The 18455-nt window shown below is 36.1% G+C and overlaps 2 protein-coding genes across 10 annotated transcripts in view; one reads left to right on the top strand and one right to left on the bottom strand.

Annotated features, from left to right (window-relative positions):
* LOC138324459 (tRNA-dihydrouridine(16/17) synthase [NAD(P)(+)]-like) overlaps nt 1–858 on the bottom strand; it is a 28264-nt gene extending 27406 nt beyond the window's left edge. Inside the window, 1 exon segment of the mRNA XM_069269523.1 lies at nt 833–858. Within this exon segment, the coding sequence (XP_069125624.1) occupies nt 833–858 (26 nt within the window).
* LOC138324032 (V-type proton ATPase 116 kDa subunit a1-like) overlaps nt 1–18455 on the top strand; it is a 54933-nt gene that overhangs the window by 7002 nt on the left and 29476 nt on the right. For all 9 annotated transcript variants that reach the window (XM_069269028.1, XM_069269032.1, XM_069269030.1 and 6 more), the window contains exons 2-12: nt 2399–2578; nt 2967–3045; nt 3691–3917; nt 4800–4888; nt 5593–5719; nt 6207–6289; nt 8312–8405; nt 11400–11612; nt 12160–12310; nt 13546–13685; nt 18190–18326. In XM_069269028.1, coding sequence (XP_069125129.1) covers nt 2462–2578; nt 2967–3045; nt 3691–3917; nt 4800–4888; nt 5593–5719; nt 6207–6289; nt 8312–8405; nt 11400–11612; nt 12160–12310; nt 13546–13685; nt 18190–18326 — 1457 coding nt within the window. In that variant the 5' untranslated portion in view covers nt 2399–2461. The remainder of the gene's footprint in view (nt 1–2398; nt 2579–2966; nt 3046–3690; nt 3918–4799; nt 4889–5592; nt 5720–6206; nt 6290–8311; nt 8406–11399; nt 11613–12159; nt 12311–13545; nt 13686–18189; nt 18327–18455) is intronic.

Here is an 18455-nt window from a genome sequence, read left to right on the forward strand (position 1 = left end):
CCTATTTCTGAATAGAACATAATGATCATGTGACAAAATACTGGATTTTGATTGGCTACAAGTTCCCTTATAGGTACTAATTGCAATAAGTGCCCAGAGAAGCGGGCACTATTGAAGTGGTGCGAAATTGAACATATTAAATCTATATTGTGACGCCACTATCCCATGGCGTCATTACAATGTTGCGCCTCGACCAAGAGTCAAGATGGTGGACAGGCTGTGGTGTACTGGGAAGGCAGCAAATATTGCTTTTCTACAGATGAAAGCTCACTGTTGTATATTTATCTACTTGTAATCTTCATGAAACTGCATATAGTTTCAGGAAACACAGATTTCCACGACAATTTATACCATATTTTGTACTTTAACTTAACAACATTGGGTGGAAATGAAGATAGCTTTGTGATACGTCCCTTGACGTGCTGCGTTACAATGTCATATAATGGATCACATATGAGAGTTGATGTACTAAACCCACATTGATTTTTCTCCTTATATAACTGGGGTCGGTAAACGACCCCATTCCTAATGCCAACCCCCCCCCCCCCCTCTATTTTTTCCCCAAATACAATGAAAAATTCCACAATCAAATCGCTGAAAAACAAAGAAAACCAGGAAATCCCTCGAGCTCCCCTTGTTGTTTAATTAAAAAAAAAACTAATGTGAAACTGTTGTGATGGGTGTAACCTTTTGATAAAATGAAACAGTTTACTGTTGTACAATATCTTATTACCTGTACTACCATGTTCAGTAATGAGTAACTTTTGCGATAAAAACTTCCCAAATTGTTACAAAAACTTTTTTCCCCAAAATACCCTGAAAAATCACTGACCCATTATGGCCTGGTTGAGAGGGCATTATTGCCTCATAGTATTGTCTCGTGATGGGATAGTACCCTCGTCTTCGGCTTGGGCACTATAGTATACTATGAGGCAATAGTGCCCTCTCAAACAGCTGGCAATGATAGATAATTATTTACACTCAATGATCAAAATCTATATGCATATGTTTGACTGATCAAAGGTCTAGATCTCTTCATTAGCAATGTACATCATTCACATATCAAAGTGTCGAGTAGCTATACTATAAGTCAGTATGTGTATGTACTACAGTGTAGGCACCAGATGGCTACAACTTTATGTGTAAAATCAATACGTTGCTTGGTTGTTAATTAAAGCACATCTAGAATACATCTAAGTAAGCCAAAGTTCATCTAAGTAAATATCCGCCAGAGTTCATCAAAGAAAATATCCACCAGAGTTCATTTTAATAAATGTCCACCAGAGTTCATCTAAGTAAATGTCCACCAGAGTGCATCTTAGAAAATGTCCACCAGAGTTCATCTTAGTAAATGTCCGCCAGAGTTCATCTAAGTAAATGTCCGCCAGAGTTCATCTTAGTAAATGTCCGCCAGAGTTCATCTTAGTAAATGTCCGCCAGAGTTCATCTAAGTAAATGTCCGCCAGAGTTCATCTAAGTAAATGTCCGCCAGAGTTCATCTAAGTAAATGTCCACCGGAGTTCATCTAAGTAAATGTCCACCGGAGTTCATCTTAGTAAATTTCCACCAGAGTCATCTTAGTAAATGTCCGCCAGAGTTCATCTAAGTAAATGTCCACCAGAGGTGATCTAAGTAAATGTCCACCAGAGTTCATCTTAGTAAATGTCCACCAGAGCTCATCTAAGTAAATGTCCGCCAGAGTTCATCTTAGTAAATGCCCGCCAGAGTTCATTTAAGTAAATGTCCGCCAGAGTTCATCTAAGTAAATGTCAGCCAGAGTTCATCTTAGTAAATGTCCGCCAGAGTTCATCTAAGTAAATGTCCGCCAGAGTTCATCTAAGTAAATGTCCGCCAGAGTTCATCTTAGTAAATTTCCACCAGAGTCATCTTAGTAAATGTCCGCCAGAGTTCATCTAAGTAAATGTCCACCAGAGTTCATCTAAGTAAATGTCTGCCAGAGTTCATCTAAGTAAATGTCTGCCAGAGTTCATCTAAGTAAATGTCCGCCAGAGTTCATCTAAGTAAATGTCTGCCAGAGTTCATCTTAGTAAATGTCCGCCAGAGTTCATCTAAGTAAATGTCCGCCAGAGTTCATCTAAGTAAATGTCCGCCAGAGTTCATCTAAGTAAATGTCCGCCAGAGTTCATCTAAGTAAATGTCTGCCAGAGTTCATCTTAGTAAATGTCCGCCAGAGTTCATCTAATGAATCTACACATTAATGGTCATAGTGACCTAACAACATGGAGACAGTTTTCTTTTCCTTGCTTTACAACTGAACTTTATACTTCAATGTTAATAGGATCCCCCTGACAGAGAATTATCAAGTTTTAACTGTTAACAAAAACAGTAAACTGAAATGGAATTTTGAATAACATGGAATTAATTTTTGTAATTTTAGAGGTCAAATTGATTCAAAAGGACAACATTTCTGGGAGTGTGTTAGCCACAACAACCGTCCAAGATGGGGGCACTTTTCCGCAGTGAAGAGATGAACCTCTGCCAGATCTTTCTGCAATCGGAGGCTGCATACGCTTGTGTATCTGAACTTGGAGAACTGGGCCTGGTTCAGTTCAAAGATGTAAGTTTTGTTTCACTAACTACTATCAAAATGTTTTCATTCAAAATGGTTTAAAGTACACAAAATGTCATATAATCATGTAAGTATTTTTCTTTTTTATTAAGAAATATATACAATGTATATTTTTTTATAGCGTAACACCCTATCAACAGCCAGGTTCATGTAAGGACGTGCTAGGTTTGTTGATGGAGGAAAAACAACCAACCAGTGGTCAGTACCTGGCAACTGCCTCACATGGGATTCAAACCCGTGACCCAGAGGTGGCGGGCTTGTAATGATTATTGATAATCTCTTACAGTTTTTATATTATTGACACTCTCTTACAAAGTGACATATTATTGATAATCTCTTACAAAGTTTTATATTGATAATTTCTTTGATTATACAGCTTAACCCTGATGTGAATGCTTTCCAAAGGAAGTTTGTCAATGAAATTATGCGCTGTGACGAAATGGAAAGAAAGTTGCGTAAGTGATTGTATGACATTCATTTTGTTATGTATTTATACAGTTACATCTGTATATCTTTTAGATTATACTCCAAGGTTATTTAAAAGTCAACCTGTATATATCAATTATTAAATATCAACTGAAGTAAAATGACAAAGCATTATAGAACGGATATGAAGTGAAATGTAGATAGAAGAATAAATAGTTCAAGAAGTTATTTTATGCACGAACATGTATACTTATTAAAGATGTTCCACTGCCGACAGGACATAACTGATACTCATCTTTTGAACAATAATCGGTGCATTCTCGTGTAAATGAATGTCTAATTACCTGTAACACAAAAAATGATACACAACAACTTGTTTTGCTTTTGGTAGATGTGCAATCAGTACTTCATTTCATATAGGAAATAGTGCCATGGAATTATTTCCGGATGCAATTAATTATTTTAAATTTTTTATCTTGAAGTGAAATAAGATGGTAATGTTGTAAAGTATATAAGTTTTGTACCTGAAGAAAAATACTTATTTTTCTGCTTCTGTTTTTGATACAGTAAAATATCATTCGTCAGCAGTGTAGCATCTTTAATAATTAGAATGTTTTAAAAGAAATTGCTGTTTTACATCATAAAACAAATGAATCAAATTTAATCATTATTAGGGTATATTGAGAAAGAGCTGAAGAAAGATGAAATGAAAATTCCGGACAATAATGAGAACCCAAAGGCTCCTGCACCCAAAGAAATGATAGACCTAGAGGCAACGTTTGAGAAAATAGAATCTGAACTCCGAGAAGTCAACACTAATGCAGAAGCTCTGAGGAGAAACTTTCTGGAGTTATCAGAGCTTAGGGAGGTCCTCAAAAAAACACAAGTTTTTTTTGAAGAAGTATGAAGTTTTATTTCAAATACATGTTATATTTGACTCAAGTGACCTTGAAATTTATCTAAAGTCTCATGTTTGATAGAGTATATGACTCCAATGACCTTGGAATCTATTTATAGTCTCTTGGTAAAAGTATCTAACTCCAGTGACCTTGATATCTATTTAAAGTACCTTGGTAAAAGTATTTAACTCCAGTGACCTTGAAATCTATTAATAGTCTCGAGCTCTTGGTAAAAGTATCTGACTCCAGTGACCTTGAAATCTAGTAATAGTCTCATGTTTGTTAAAAGTATCTGACTCCAGTGACCTTGAAATCTATTTATAGTCTCTGTTTGGTAAAAGTATATCTGATCTCAGTGACCTTAATTGAAATCTAGTACATAGTGCATCATGTATTGTAAAAGTATCTGACTCCAGTGACCTTGAAATCTATTTATAGTCTCATGTTTGGTCTTAGCCAAAAGCATCTGACTCCAGTGACCTGAGAATAAATTTTTAGAAGACAATTCATCTAGGTTATACTGTCGACTCCAGTCTAGACAAGTTCATTACTTTTGGATACATGTTTGAAAAGTATTGCCATGCCATCATTTCATGGTTTTTTGCATATCACGGTAAAACCGACTGATCTAATTTCCATTAGAACTGGTTTGTTTACAATATATGTACAAATTTTAATGTTCTCTTAGACCGAATTGTTTACTTTATTAATTAATATTTGCTCAAAACATGTGCAGAAAATAATGCAAGTTTCCCTCCCAAATATTGAAGTTACTATTAATACGTAATGCAGTGTTCCATACGTTAATTAGCTTGTGTTCTAACTTTTTATATTTTCTGAGTTTTGATACAAAGCCCCTATTGATTATTGACACTCTCCTGTAGCATGGTGGCCACCACAGTTTGATAGACGACGCCCAGATGGCCCTCGTCCACGAAGAAGCTGGCATGTCCTCCGCTACTGTACAGCTAGGGTAAGTTTTCACAATCCTCTTGTTTAACTATCTAGTGTTTCTACACCATTCTCAATTTTTACTTGGAATTTTAGCTCACCAGGCCCGAAGGTGCAGGGCCCAATAAAGGAAATAGAGATAAATCCTTTAAATCACTACTAGTCATAGATTTCTGCATGGATTGTAACCAAATTTGGCCAGAAACATCCTCTGGGGAAGGGGAACAGATTTTGTTTTTATAAATTTTGACTCTGACCCCCTACAGCAGAAAGAGTGGGGCCCAATAGGGAAATTAAAGGTAAATTCCTTTAGAAAAGAAACAATGATCCTCTTGTTTATCAATAACTAATTATAAGAGCCCTAGAGTACTGATTTTAGGCCTGTAGTATACTAGGATGAAGGGCTACCAAGTTTGTTAAAATGAATGACCTTGAATTACTTTTAAGGGAAAATTCATCAAATATATCGAAAACTTACAGCTTCAACTAATTATTTCCTTGTATTGCCATATTTTTAGCCATGACAGGTTTACTACTGTGGCTATGTTGTTTTGTGCCAATAGTCAGATGACTGCTAAGGCCCAAGGGCCTCTTGTAACATAACATTGTACTTTTTGCAGGAAATAACATCATTTTCCCTGACAATCACAAACTATACCTACCCACAAGGGCAGATAACTCTGTAATTGGACTAAATAATCACTGTTGTATATGTTTTCTGTCCAGGTTTGTGGCCGGCGTAGTGCCCAGAGAGAAGATTCCTGTGTTTGAGAGGATGATGTGGTTTGCGTGTCGTGGTAATGTGTTCCTGCGCTACGAGGATATTCATGAAGTTATGAAGGATCCAGTCACGGTAAACTTTGATAAACAGTTGGACTGTCACAGAATATAAAAAGATAATGAAATATTTCTCCTGTGCCTCCACAATGAAATATCTTAATTCACCTACTTTATCTCTGCTTCATCACACATTCCAATGGTTAAGTCTAGTATTTAATATTTCAGGTCTTCATGGTACTTAGTTCTGCGTATCCATTTTGAAACAAATCCATGCATAACATATATATGGCAGACAGTGGCCATATTGAATTTGACAAGTTTCTGTCAAGCACACTTAATGTGAAGTTTCCCTATGTTAATTCATTATTTCAAAGGAAAAGAAGACAAAAGCAGAGAAAATATCCCTCTTTTCATTGTGTAATATAAGTGTAGATCATTCTATGTTGGATGCCAAAACACCTCTGGAATCTCTTGTTTAAATACATACATATTGATTGATGCAATTTGATGTACATCATTATTTTGTGAATTTTAAATTTCTGTTGTATGTGTTGGTCCAGGGTGATGAAATCCACAAGTCAGTCTTCATAGTTTTCTACCAAGGTGAACAGCTGAAGGCCAGAGTAAGGAAGATTTGTGAGGGGTAAGTCAATCTCTAAATATTCATCATAGTTACAGGGGTAAGTATATCTCTAAATATTCATCATAGTTACAGGGGTAAGTCAATCTCTAAATATTCATCATAGTTACAGGGGTAAGTCAATCTCTAAATATTCATCATAGTTACAGGGGTAAGTATATCTCTAAATATTCATCATAGTTACAGGGGTAAGTAAATCTCTAAATATTCATCATAGTTAAGGGGTAAGTATATCTATAAATATTCATCATAGTTACAGGTGTAAGTAAATCTCTAAATATTAATCATAGTTACAGGGGTAAGTCAATCTCTAAATATTCATCATAGTTACAGGGGTAAGTAAATCTCTAAATATTCATCATAGTTACAGGGGTAAGTATATCTCTAAATATTCATCATAGTTAAGGGGTAAGTATATCTCTAAATATTCATCATAGTTACAGGGGTAAGTAAATCTCTAAATATTCATCATAGTTACAGGTGTAAGTAAATCTTTAAATATTCATCATAGTTACAGGTGTAAGTAAATCTCTAAATATTCATCATAGTTAAGGGGTAAGTATATCTCTAAATATTCATCATAGTTACAGGGGTAAGTAAATCTCTAAATATTCATCGTAGTTAAGGGGTAAGTCAATCTCTAAATATTCATCATAGTTACAGGGGTAAGTATATCTCTAGGTATTCATCATATAGTTACAGGGGTAAGTAAATCTCAAAACATTCATAATAGTTAGAATAATATTCAGGCTAATGAAGTTGTTAAAGATGGATTTTTTAAATCAAGTCATGGCCAATTACTTATTTATTATTACTTCAGATTTAAGGGTCAGGATGACCTATAGTCATCATGCTTCGTCCGTCGTCGTGCGCCGTGCGCCGTCCGCCGTCCGCCGTGCGCCAACCGCCGTCCGTAAACTTTTCACATTTCAATCTTCTTCTCAAGTTTGACCAGTGGGATTAAGCTGAAACTTACATGAAATGATCCTGACATGGTCCCGACAAAGTGTTGTTATTTTTCGGGTCGATCCGAAATCCAAGATGGCCGCCACAGCCGCCATCTTGAAAACATATTTTGAACTTCTTCTCAAGTTCTACCAGTGCGATTTGGCTGAGACTTGCATGAAATGATCCTGACATGGTCCCGACAAAGTGTTGTTATTTTTCGGGTCGATCCGAAATCCAAGATGGCCGCCACAGCCGCCATCTTGAAAACACATTTTGAACTTCTTCTCAAGTTCTACAAGTGCAGATTGGCTGAAACTTGCATAAAAATGATCCTGACATGGTCCCGACAAAGTGTTGTTATTTTTCAGGTCGATCCGAAATCCAAGATGGCCGCCACAGCCGCCATCTTGAAAACACATTTTGAACTTCTTCTCAAGTTATACCGGTGCGATTTGGCTGAAACTTGCATGAAATGATCCTGACATGGTCCAGACAAAGTGTTGTTATTTTTCGGGTCGATCCGAAATCCAAGATGGCCGCCACAGCCGTCATTTTGAAAACACATTTTGAACTTCTTCTCAAGTTCTACTAGTGCGATTTGGCTGAAACTTGCATGAAATGATCCTGACATGGTTCCGACAAAGTGTTGTTATTTTTCGGGTCGATCCGAAATCAAAGATGGCCGCCACAGCCGCCATCTTGAAAACACATTTTGAACTTCTTCTCAAGTTCTACCGGTGCGATTTGGCTGAGACTTGCATGAAATGATCCTGACATGGTCCCGACAAAGTGTTCTTATTTTTCGGGTCGATCCGAAATCCAAGATGGCCGCCACAGCCACCATCTTGAAAACACATTTTGAACTTCTTCTCAAGTTCTACCAGTGCGATTTGGCTGAAACTTGCATGAAATGATCCTGACATGGTCCCGACAAAGTGTTGTTACATCTCTGGTTGATCCCCAATTGAAGATGGCAACCATGATGCATGACACTATATCTAATTAATTTCCTATATGATTATTGCCAAGGTACTCAGATGACCGTCATGGCCAATTACTTATTTATTATTACTTCAGATTTAAGGCAGTCTTGTACCCTTGCCCTGAGAATGCCCAGGATAGGTTTGAGATGTCCAATGGAGTGGCTACTAGACTTGAAGACCTAAAAACGGTAAGAAGTGTGCAGATATTATAACGTAGTGTTTCTGCACAGGAGATCAAATTGACTGTCATCCATCATCCTTTCATCTGTTAACAATTCTTGTTGCCACTATTTCCTAGAAAGCTCTGAAAGGATCTTTCTCAAATTTGACAAGATGTTCGACTGGTTGCCATTTTGGACTTTGATAGTTGAAGTTTGTTACGGCTATTTCTCAGAAAGTACTGAAAGAATCTGTCACATATTTCATATGTAAGTTTCCCTAGGGCCCTAGTTGTGCATACTGCATTTTGGGTCCTATTGATGAACAAGATGGCTGGCAGGCCGCCATCTTGGATAATGATAATTGAAGTTTGTTACCACTATTTCTCAGAAAGTATGAGATGTGGTATATGTAACATGTGATGTAAGATGTGAGATGAGATGTGATATGCAAGCTGTGAGATGACATGTGAGATGAGATAGGATATGTAAGCTGAGATATTAGATGAGATGTTGGATGAGATGTGATATGTAAGATGAGATATTAGATGAGAAGTGAGATGAGATGTGATATGTAAGATGAGATATTAGATGAGAAGTGAGATGAGATGTTAGATGAGATGTGATTGTGAGATGTGATATGTAAGTTGTGAGATGAGATGTGAGGTAAATGTTAGAAAGGATATGAGAGAATCTTACTGAAAAGAAAGTTGTGATGAAACTTTGGTTTCCATTAAAACTAGTTGATAAGACTGTACCCTAGTAATGATTTATGAACAAAGGACTCGAACATTATATAGACAGTAAAAAAACTAATCACATTTTATATATATTCAAACATAAACATTTGTAGGCCGAGGGTATATAACAGCTGTGGTGTTGACTCTCCAGCAAATGACCTTGCCTACAGATAATTAGACTTAACATCTATTCTATTCTTAATTAATAGTTATGTGATTGGAGCTAGTGTGAAAATGTGTAAGCCAAGCCATGTATTGAAGAGAGACAATTATATAAGATTATAAAAGATTAACAAACTCTTGGGAGACTTACAAATTATAAATGCCCAAATTTAAGACGTTACACTGAAAGGGTTTCCATAAATACTAGTTAATATTAATTGATAGAATTAACAAATGGTAATAGTTTGGAATTTAGTCATACTGACTACAGATTGTTGTATGAATTGCTGTAGCCATACTGACTACAGAATTGTTGTATGAATTGTTATATCCATACTGACTACAGATTGTTGTATGAATTGCTGTAGCCATACTGACTACAGATTGTTGTATGAATTGCTGTAGCCATACTGACTACAGATTGTTGTATGAATTGCTGTAGCCATACTGACTACAGATTGTTGTATGAATTGCTGTAGCCATACTGACTACAGATTGTTGTATGAATTGCTGTAGCCATACTGACTACAGATTGTTGTATGAATTGCTGTAGCCATACTGACTACAGATTGTTGTATGAATTGCTGTAGCCATACTGACTACAGATTGTTGTATGAATTGCTGTAGCCATACTGACTACAGATTGTTGTTTGTATTGCTGTAGTCATACTGACTACAGATTGTTGTATGAATTGCTGTAGCCATACTGACTACAGATTGTTGTATGAATTGCTGTAGCCATACTGACTACAGATTGTTGTATGAATTGCTGTAGCCGTACTGACTACAGATTGTTGTATGAATTGCTGTAGCCATACTGACTACAGATTGTTGTTTGTATTGCTGTAGCCGTACTGACTACAGATTGTTCTTTGAATTGCTGTAGCCATACTGACTACAGATTGTCTTTGAATTGCTGTAGCCATACTGACTACAGATTGTTGTTTGTATTGCTGTAGCCATACTGACTACAGATTGTTGTATGAATTGCTGTAGCCATACTGACTACAGATTGTTGTATGAATTGCTGTAGCCATACTGACTACAGATTGTTGTATGAATTGACTACAGATTGTTGTATGAATTGCTGTAGCCATACTGACTACAGATTGTTGTATGAATTGCTGTAGCCATACTGACTACAGATTGTTGTATGAATTGCTGTAGGCATACTGACTACAGATTGTTGTTTGTATTGCTGTAGTCATACTGACTACAGATTGTTGTATGAATTGCTGTAGCCATACTGACTACAGATTGTTGTATGAATTGCTGTAGCCATACTGACTACAGATTGTTGTATGAATTGCTGTAGCCGTACTGACTACAGATTGTTGTATGAATTGCTGTAGCCATACTGACTACAGATTGTTGTTTGTATTGCTGTAGCAGTACTGACTACAGATTGTTCTTTGAATTGCTGTAGCCATACTGACTACAGATTGTCTTTGAATTGCTGTAGCCATACTGACTACAGATTGTTGTTTGTATTGCTGTAGCCATACTGACTACAGATTGTTGTATGAATTGCTGTAGCCATACTGACTACAGATTGTTGTATGAATTGCTGTAGCCATACTGACTACAGATTGTTGTATGAATTGCTCTAGCCATACTGACTACAGATTGTTGTATGAATTGCTGTAGCCATACTGACTACAGATTGTTGTATGAATTGCTGTAGCCATACTGACTACAGATTGTTGTATGAATTGCTGTAGCCGTACTGACTACAGATTGTTCTTTGAATTGCTGTAGCCGTACTGACTACAGATTGTTCTTTGAATTGCTGTAGCCATACTGACTACAGATTGTTGTTTGAATTGCTCTAGCCATACTGACTACAGATTGTTGTATGAATTGCTCTAGCCATACTGACTACAGATTGTTGTATGAATTGACTACAGATTGTTGTATGAATTGCTGTAGTCATACTGACTACAGATTGTTGTATGAATTGCTGTAGCCATACTGACTACAGATTGTTGTATGAATTGCTGTAGCCATACTGACTACAGATTGTTGTATGAATTGCTGTAGCCATACTGACTACAGATTGTTGTTTGAATTGCTGTTGTCATACTAAATATAGAACTGTTGTATGAATTGCTGTCCCTAACAGGTACTTTACCAAACGGAGGAACACAGGAGGCGAGTGTTGGCCAGTGCCCAGAAGGAGATCCGACAGTGGGTGATTAAAGTGAAGAAGATCAAGGCTATCTATCACACCCTGAACTTGTGTAACTTTGACCTCTCTCACAACAGTCTCATTGCCGAGTGTTGGTGTCCGGTCGTAGCCCTGGAGGACGTACAGAGGGCCCTCAGACATGGAACGGTCTGCCTTTAATTTATCTACAACAAACTTACAATTATTTTATTATTTTTTTGTGGCATGGAAATCATTATTTATTTTGCTTTCATTGATTAAGCATTGATGTCACTATTTTGTTAATTTCATCGGGTTATGAAAAAAAAATGTTTACAAACAGTGTATATGTGTTTGCAACAGTGTGAATCCTTGAAGCGGATTCTCACAAAAGTTTGCAAAAAAATTTTGTTCATTACCCGATGAAATTAGAAAATAGTGACATTAATGTTTATGATTAATTATTCAGATTTTTTGATAAAACAAAATAATTTTTTATGTAAGATTCCATTGCTTTTACAAAGGATTCTTTTTCCAAATCAATACGCAATGTCAATGTTTCTATTGTGAAGTCACAATAACATCGGGGTTACGCAGCATTCTAGATTTTTTTTCCATGGTGGTATGCAAAAAAAGAATTGGCCAATCAGATATCCAGATTTAGTATGAAAACGAAGAAAAATGAATTATGTATCTATGAATATGTCCATGTGCTGATTTGAGTGTTTACTTACAGGAGCTCAGTGGTAGTACCGTACCAAGTATTCTACATCGAATGAGTACAAAAGACACCCCACCAACTTTCTTCCAAACCAACAAGTTCACTGAGGTGTTTCAGGGTATCATACATGCCTATGGTGTAGCAGACTATCAGGAAGTCAACCCAGGTACAAAACAACCAAGTAGAAAATTATTGGTGCTATTTATAGAAACATGTTTTGAATGTTGTACAGATGAACCTCACCCTACTATCATTTCAAAAGTTTCCTTATCAAATAATCAAATAATTCTTCCTGGTATTTTCTCTCACCCTACTATCAATTCAAAAGTTTCCTTATCAAATAATCAAATAATTCTTCCTGGTATTTTCAGATAGAATAATTTATATTGAATTGTTCTCTATAATTTTAATTTTTCCTTCAATATCTAGTCCAAATACGTTAAGCCACGTAATTTTAGCCCCGCCAAGGATGTATTACCACCTGTGGTTAAGATTGAGTAACGTCCCTTTGACTCTGGTTTTCCAGTAATTAACTCCCTTTTATAAGCCAATGGCGGCCATTATTGAAGCCCAAGCTATGTATCGTTTATACAGGACCGCATGGTTGATAACCTAGCGGTCCAAAAGTTTGAGGTCCAGATAGCATTGTCGACTTGAGGATGGAAGTTTTAACGATCGTTTACATCTTTCAAAGATTTTGAAGCCATAACTCACATGTTTATACTTAATATATAGCTCTGTATTATATAAGTTGATATAGCTCTGTATTATATATGTTGATATAACTATGTATTATATAAGTTGATATTACTATGTATTATATAAGTTGATATAACTATGTATTATATAAGTTGATATTACTATGTATTATATAAGTTGATATAGCTCTGTATTATATATGTTGATATTACTATATAAGTTGATATTACTATGTATTATATAAGTTGATATTACTATGTATTATATAAGTTGATATTACTATGTATTATATAAGTTGATATAACCATGTATTATATAAGTTGATATTACTATGTATTATATAAGTTGATATTACTATGTATTATATAAGTTGATATTACTAATGTATTATATAAGTTGATATTACTATGTATTATATAAGTTGTATGTATTATATAAGTTGATATACTATGTATTATATATGTTGATATTACTATGTATTATATAAGTTGATATTACTATGTATTATATAAGTTGATATTACTATGTATTATATAAGTTGATATTACTATGTATTATATAAGTTGATATTAACTATGTATTATATAAGTTGATATTACTATGTATTATATAAGTTGAATAATTATTATATAAGTTGATATTACTATGTTTATATAGTTGTATAATTATTATATAAGTTGATATAGCTCTGTTATGTTTCAGCACCATACACCATTATCACTTTCCCCTTTCTGTTCGCTGTCATGTTTGGTGATGTCGGCCATGGATTCATTATGTTTTTGTTTGGACTCTGGATGGTTGCATACGAAAAAAAGCTTCAGTCTCAAAAGTCGGACAACGAGGTAACTTTTTCACTAGATTTTATTTCACTGATTTTACAGGATCTAGCTGGCTTAAGGGAAATTACTCTCAAACAAATGATGTGAATTAAATTAATCAGTTTTCCATCAAAGTATCAAGTATTTAAAGCTACTGTTGATATTCTAAATACTTCTGAATTGTTACACTGACACATCAGTTAAATTTTGCCATATTTCAGTCACAATGTGTTTGCAGCCACTGCTCTAGGTCATATTACACCAGTAGCATCGCTCTAGGTGATATAACACCAGTAACATCGCTCTAGGTCATATTACACCAGTAGCATTGCTCTAGGTCATATTACACCAGTAGCATTGCTCTAGGTCATATTACACCAGTAGCATTGCTCTAGGTCATATTACACCAGTAGCATCGCTCTAGGTCGTATTACACCAGTTTATATTCTGTGTCCTCTTAGTATTTCGTTTCATATGATCTATAGGATGTTTACTAGTATGCCATACTTGATTCAGATACAAGCGCAGACTGCTCCAGAGATAACACAACCCTTATATGAAGTTATGTACATTTATTGTAACAGTAGAAACAATCCGACAAACAATATGCCTATATATATATATAATAGACATGCAGAAAAGCATATACAAGGTACACAAATACATACAAATTATAAACAATACAATATAATTTTGGCCCTTGGGAATATCTCTCAACTGCTTCCACAATAAGAGTATATCTAGTCTGTCTATGTTGTAAAACTTATATAGCTGTAAATAGGGGACAGATCTAGACCTTCTGCGATCAATCGACTAGAACAGGGATGTTCTACAGAAAAAGGGGGATGGCACCCTATCTAGGACAGGGATGTCCTAGAGTAGGAGAACAGGGATGTTCTGCCTAGCAATAGAGTGCATGTGGTGCCATCCGTAACCACTATCTTGGGTTACCATGTATAAGAGGTCGATTGATAGTAGAGTTTATTTTTTAAAATGCTATAATATAGTCTGAATTCAATTATCTAAAGTGATATTATTACCTTGGTAAACCCAAGGATTTTTTAACCTTAATAAAATGGTGTAAAAAATTTGAAGTGTGAGTCCCGTCCTGAGTCCGGAAGCAGTGAGATATCCAGAGAAACGAATGTATTAAAATAAGGTGTGAGGTGGGGATGGTGGTGGATAAGGAAATTAAAACACACGGAAAGCACGTCAATCTCTTCACAAAGAAATTCTGTAACTGAAGCTGACCCCCAGACCACTAAGTCACGTGGTATGGCTAGGCGTTAAATGATAGGTCAATACGGTCAATGAAATCAATACCTAAGGGCAAGGGTCATCTATATATATATACGTATATCTATAGCATCTATATTGAACACATCTAAACCTTACGGGAAACACCAGTAGTTCTGAAATAGTCTGTGCTTGTATATTGCAGTTCTATTTATATCTGAACAGTATATATTATTGAGGGAGATGTACATGTAGTAGACTAGAGAATATACACACAACATATAAACAAAATTATATGAAAACATATAATTACAAATTTATATTCTGTGTCCTCTTAGTATTTCGTTTCATATGATCTATAGGATGTTTACTAGTATGCCATACTTGATTCAGATACAAGCGCAGACTGCTCCAGAGATAACACAACCCTTATATGAAGTTATGTACATTTATTGTAACAGTAGAAACAATCCGACAAACAATATGCCTATATATATATATAATAGACATGCAGAAAAGCATATACAAGGTACACAAATACATACAAATTATAAACAATACAATATAATTTTGGCCCTTGGGAATATCTCTCAACTGCTTCCACAATAAGAGTATATCTAGTCTGTCTATGTTGTAAAACTTATATAGCTGTAAATAGGGGACAGATCTAGACCTTCTGCGATCAATCGACTAGAACAGGGATGTTCTACAGAAAAAGGGGGATGGCACCCTATCTAGGACAGGGATGTCCTAGAGTAGGAGAACAGGGATGTTCTGCCTAGCAATAGAGTGCATGTGGTGCCATCCGTAACCACTATCTTGGGTTACCATGTATAAGAGGTCGATTGATAGTAGAGTTTATTTTTTAAAATGCTATAATATAGTCTGAATTCAATTATCTAAAGTGATATTATTACCTTGGTAAACCCAAGGATTTTTTAACCTTAATAAAATGGTGTAAAAAATTTGAAGTGTGAGTCCCAAAGTAAATTTCAGTGCAGATATTCCTGTCGGGAATAAAGCAGTTGAAATTGATCCCCAAGGTACATAATAATGTCAAGCAAATAGTTACATATTCATATTTAATATACAAGAATTGAGTTGGAGTAGGTGTTGCGGGAACACCAGAGCTGGATCTCGATAGGAATATTCATTTACTGATTGTCTGTGTATATATATGTAGTTATCGTTATTTGAGAGTAGCGATGATCACCATGATGATTGATACTAAATGCTATATAAATACACGACAATAAGTCCACATGTTCGAGTCTGTCCGGCGTGTTGAGCAGTCAAGATAGATTTGACTAATGAAGAAGCTGCCTTTGAGCTCTTGCGATACTGACACTACTAGTTCTGATATACCGGCAATAACAGTCTGAACTCCACCTTCCTAGTATCTTGATGAGATGGTCCTCTACTTTCCCTGCTCCAGCGCTAGTGGCAGCGCCTATGCGAAAAGAGTGTCCGTTGTACTTGCATGAGTCATAACCACAAACGTTTAATACTCGTCGACAATACTGAATAAATTGAGTCCTGTCTAAAGCAGCATTGTTCTCCGAAATGAATAATGGTCGCGAATTTGTGTTACCTGGGATTGCCAACTGTCTCAACGCAAGGTATTTCTTTAAGATCTTGACTGGACAGGGGTCTTGTGACATCTGATGTAGTTGTATAGTTATACCTTTACGGAAGGGGTCTGTTTTTGATTCCTTGAGCGTAAGTGTACACATGTTATCATGAATTCTGATATCTCCCACACATAAGTGCCGTGAGGGGTCGAAATCTGTGCTTCTTTTGACGGTGAACTCCCCACAGTGTAAAAATCCAAAGAAGGCTACAGTACACGCACATTCTAACATAGCATCAATGAATGGAGAGAACATTCCGCATCTTAATTTTTTACACATCTTTAGAAGAATGTCACCAGTAATTGGCAGGCGCGTCATGGTGTTTGATCCCTGCTGACGTTTGATAGATTTTAGGATTAGTGCCAAACGAGGGAGTGGTTTCGTTTCCAAACTATCCAAGGGAGACATAACGTTGTGCTTGAGATATTTAAAACGAATGCCGCAGAGGTAGAGTTTAATGGTTGAATGTTGTAGTTTCAAGAATTTGTAACAATGTGTTGCAAAGAAGGTAAGGATGTCTTCGGAGATGGGCGGGAGACCTGTGGTAGGGTCATGTGGGATGTTGTGTAGAGCCATAAACCTTGCAAACTGTTCATATCCGGTACTGTAAGCCGTACGTGTACCTGGAGTTATGGCCCCTTCCAGCAGATTGTGAACTGTAGAGGTTAGTTCCAGATGACTTTGGAGTACGGTGGGCATCTGTGTGGTGTGGTGTCTGCCTGAGGTGCCAATGTTCGGAATCGTTGAATCTGTAAACGAGAAAGAAATAGCATTGCTCTAGGTCATTTTACACCAGTAGCATTGCTCTAGGTCATATTACACCAGTAGCATTGCTCTAGGTCATATTACACCAGTAGCATTGCTCTAGGTCATATTACACCAGTAGCATTGCTCTAGGTCATATTACACCAGTAACATTGCTTTAGGTCATATTACACCAGTAACATCGCTCTAGGTCATATTACACCAGTAACATTGCTCTAGGTCATATTACACCAGTAGCATTGCTCTAGGTCATATTACACCAGTAACATTGCTCTAGGTCATATTACACCAGTAGCATTGCTCTAGGTCATATTACACCAGTAACATTGCTCTAGGTCATATTACACCAGTAACATTGCTTTAGGTCATATTACACCAGTAACATTGCTGTAGGTCATATTACACCAGTAACATCGCTCTAGGTCATATTACATCAGTAACATTGCTCTAGGTCATATTACACCAGTAACATTGTTCTATGTCATATTACACCAGTAACATTGCTTTAGGTCATATTACACCAGTAACATCACTCTAGGTCATATAACACCAGTAGCATTGCTCTAGTCATATTACACCAGTAACATTGCTCTAGGTCATATAACACCAGTAGCATTGCTCTAGGTCATATTACACCAGAAGTATTGCTTTAGGTCATATTACACCAGTAACATCACTCTAGGTAATATTACACCAGTAGCATTACTCTAGGTCATATTACACCAGTAGCATTACTCTAGGTCATATTACACTTGTGACAAATGCTTTACTAAAATATCACATTGACTAATTTAAGTTCAGGCAGATGACGTGATAAATTATTCAGTGCATGCCTTAAAAAACAATGTGATGTAGGAAGTATTTGTTTCAATGCTGAGGAATTTTTATGACTTCAGGTGTGGAATATTTTCTTTGGTGGCCGTTACATCATCATGATGATGGGATTATTTTCCGTCTATACTGGTCTCATCTATAATGAAGTGTTCGCCAAATCCGTCAATATATTCGGGTCATCCTGGATGCCAGATTATGAGTAAGTTACGGGTACTGTTTGTTACACTTGTGTATGCTTCACCATGAAAAGGAATACGAAGGGACATATATGCCTGGGAAATTTAAGGGTATTTTAGATTTTAATGGTTAGCAAATATTATCTCAATAA

This window comes from Argopecten irradians, chromosome 5 (genome assembly GCF_041381155.1).
Source record: "Argopecten irradians isolate NY chromosome 5, Ai_NY, whole genome shotgun sequence".
Taxonomy (NCBI): domain Eukaryota; kingdom Metazoa; phylum Mollusca; class Bivalvia; order Pectinida; family Pectinidae; genus Argopecten; species Argopecten irradians.